General features: G+C 37.6%; 1 protein-coding gene across 1 annotated transcript in view; it reads left to right on the top strand.

Moving 5' to 3' along the window:
- nup160 (nucleoporin 160) overlaps positions 1 to 2821 on the top strand; it is an 89455-nt gene that overhangs the window by 82197 nt on the left and 4437 nt on the right. Inside the window, exon 34 of the mRNA XM_016244124.1 lies at positions 1864 to 1959. Coding sequence (XP_016099610.1) covers positions 1864 to 1959 — 96 coding nt within the window. The remainder of the gene's footprint in view (positions 1 to 1863; positions 1960 to 2821) is intronic.

Here is a 2821-nt window from a genome sequence, read left to right as displayed (position 1 = left end):
GAATCTGGCAGTAAGTTTTGGGAGTTCATTTTTAGTCCATCTTGACATTTTATCTGTAGAAGGTAACCTGCTTAATAATTATGCACACCTGAGTATAAGGCGTTTTTCACTTCCAGCCATCATGAACGATAATATATAGATTATAAGTGATTAAGTACGAGATTAATAGTAGTTATAATTATAGGTAAAATGTGCTTGGAAAAAAATATAATCCAGAATATCAACTTGCATAATTATGCATGCACTGCATTTTTCCTCTTCTGCTGTGGAGGTAATGCAATAAATGTTGTGATTGGTTGTCAAGGCAGCCAATCAGAATTTAGCAGCCTCGGTCTCTGATTGGCTGGAATTATGGCACATTGTAACGCTGGGTTGTGTTGAGCAAGCGAGCTGTTGGCATTTAGCGAGCACTGAGGGGGGCATCAGGTGAGCAAGCTAGTGAAACGTTGCACGCACAGAAGAGAAGGTCTGCACACATCCACAAAACGTGTTTTAAATGCAAAATTGATTTCCGTGCGCTCGAAAGACTTTATTCTTTGCGAAACGAACATTTTCTCCACAAAACTCAGATCGCGCGCGTGCAAAATGCACTTTTGTGCGCTCAAAATATGATCTTTCGCGCGCAGAATTGTGGCAGAAATGTAAGCCCATAGAAGACATGGAAATAGTTTGTCATTTTTTACCCTATCGTTTGTTATGTATTTGCTCAATGTCTTGAGCAATGCGTAGACGGCAATCGGAAGTTATTACAAACACTCGATTGTGGTTTAAAGTGAGTTGTTAGATGGCAACCGGAAGTTATTACAAACACTCGATGGTGGTTTAAAGTGAGTTTTGAGTAAAAGCGGAATATAAATCTTATTTATTGTCTTATGTAGCATGATGCTACAGTTTGCATGAATGGTCACATAACACGCACTTTCGGTCGTTTAACGTTAGTATGAACGGACATCTGCATATGATCGGAACTCCACGCAGCTCCCGCGCTACTCTATATTGGTGGTATAACAGTACCACGAGAGCTAAAGAGAGCAGACTGCTCTGTATGCTTTCGAATCGCTCTCGTGGATGATCGATCTGTACCGCGCCTCTAGTTGAACACACCGGCAAGTGCTGCAGGCTTATTGGCTCACTGACGCTGATGAGATTAACCCCTTAGGTATCGAAATTTGGTACCAAACGACAAGACGTTTTTCGATACTCGATGGTATCGAGGCAATTCGGTCAGTGCCTAAAAAGTATCGAACTCGATACCCAGCCCTATATATATATACACCTTGCTACGTGTACTGCGTTAGGCTAACCGAGACTTGTCATTTGCACTTATATATTGTTGCTCTTTTGTTAGTTTTGACTGCTTTTATTGTCCTCATTTGTAAGTCGGTTTGGATAAAAGCGTCTGCTAAATGACAATGTAATGTAAATGTTTGTTTTTTACAGTGCCCTTCAGTCACTATATTTGTTATCATAGCCGTATCATAGTCTTTAATAACACATTTAGTTTAGTACTGTTCAAAACTGTATGCCTATTTATTATGAAATATACAAAGTACTCATATTTTAGGCATCTCATTAACCTTTCACATGCAGCACAAAAAAACCTTTGCTAACTAGGCATTGAGTTGAATCAGGTATGCTTTATAAAAGAAATATCGTGCTTTGTCTTGGCCCTTTAGGAATAGATTGAAAAAAGCCCTGCATTAATAAAAACCAGTAAAAACTTGTGTTTATGTATGCTTGATATAGACATCTAATGTTACTGAATTTTTACACTCTTTGCAAACTTGTCAAACATCTCATGTGCTTAAGACTTTTGCGCAGCACTCTGAGTGTATTTATTATTGTCTTTTGATTTCCTGACAGCGGCCGCTCTCAGCTACAGCATCCCTGGTATGGCTGCCTTATACATCGATCGATCAGCTCTTAAGAAACCTCAGTGAAAGTCAGATCAATGAAAAGGTAAAGCATTTTTCCACTTACATTTGTCATGATGCCTGAGATCTTTATTTCATGATTATTGCATGATCGTCACACTGCAAATGACGAATGTGATAATTTTTCACCCATTTTATCAAATATTAGCTGTTCACCCATCCATGTACAGGACTGTGATGTAGGGAGACCGTCTGGTTTACATTTGAAGAGTTTTATTTAATAAATTAATGAGACGTAAAGCACCATCATTTGCAATGAATAAAATCATGTCTCATTAGTGAAGCTGTCTTAACAGCTGAATTAAAAATTAATTTGAGAATTTTTAATGCAAATCTTAATGTAAATTGTTAATTGCATAAAATATTCTCAAATAAATTTTTCATCCTTAATAAATCACTCTTAATTTCTAATGATGAGTCTCAGAATATGAGACTGATGTGCAGTTGGACAAGCACCACCCTTCTCTCGACATGCACTGTAAATCTGTGGAGAACCTGGAGCTAATTTACTTCAGCATGAGTTTGAAGCCTGGACTCTGATGGGAAATAACTCTTGTTTGTCCAGAGAATCTATAATGGTGCAGCTGACCCAAAAGTAAAAAAAAAAAAAAGGCTCCTCTAGGTCTGTTGTAATTTAAATGAACTGAATTATGAGCTACGCTTAACCTAATTTATAGAGCACATTGCAGCTCTGAATGATTTTGTGACAAAAATTACCAGACTTAAAAAACTTGCTGGGAAAGGCACTGAAAAACATTCAAGGCAATCAGGGCTTCTAGTTTTGAAAATACAATAAATGGGCACAGCCAACAGATTTATGTGGATTTTAATAGCTTCTATGGGTTTCTATACAATAAAGACATTCCAGCAGCGATTTATTGGTATAA

This window comes from Sinocyclocheilus grahami, unplaced genomic scaffold (genome assembly GCF_001515645.1).
Source record: "Sinocyclocheilus grahami isolate Dianchi unplaced genomic scaffold, SAMN03320097.WGS_v1.1 scaffold709.1, whole genome shotgun sequence".
NCBI lineage: Eukaryota > Metazoa > Chordata > Actinopteri > Cypriniformes > Cyprinidae > Sinocyclocheilus > Sinocyclocheilus grahami.
This window is presented reverse-complemented; position numbering and strand designations above follow the sequence as displayed.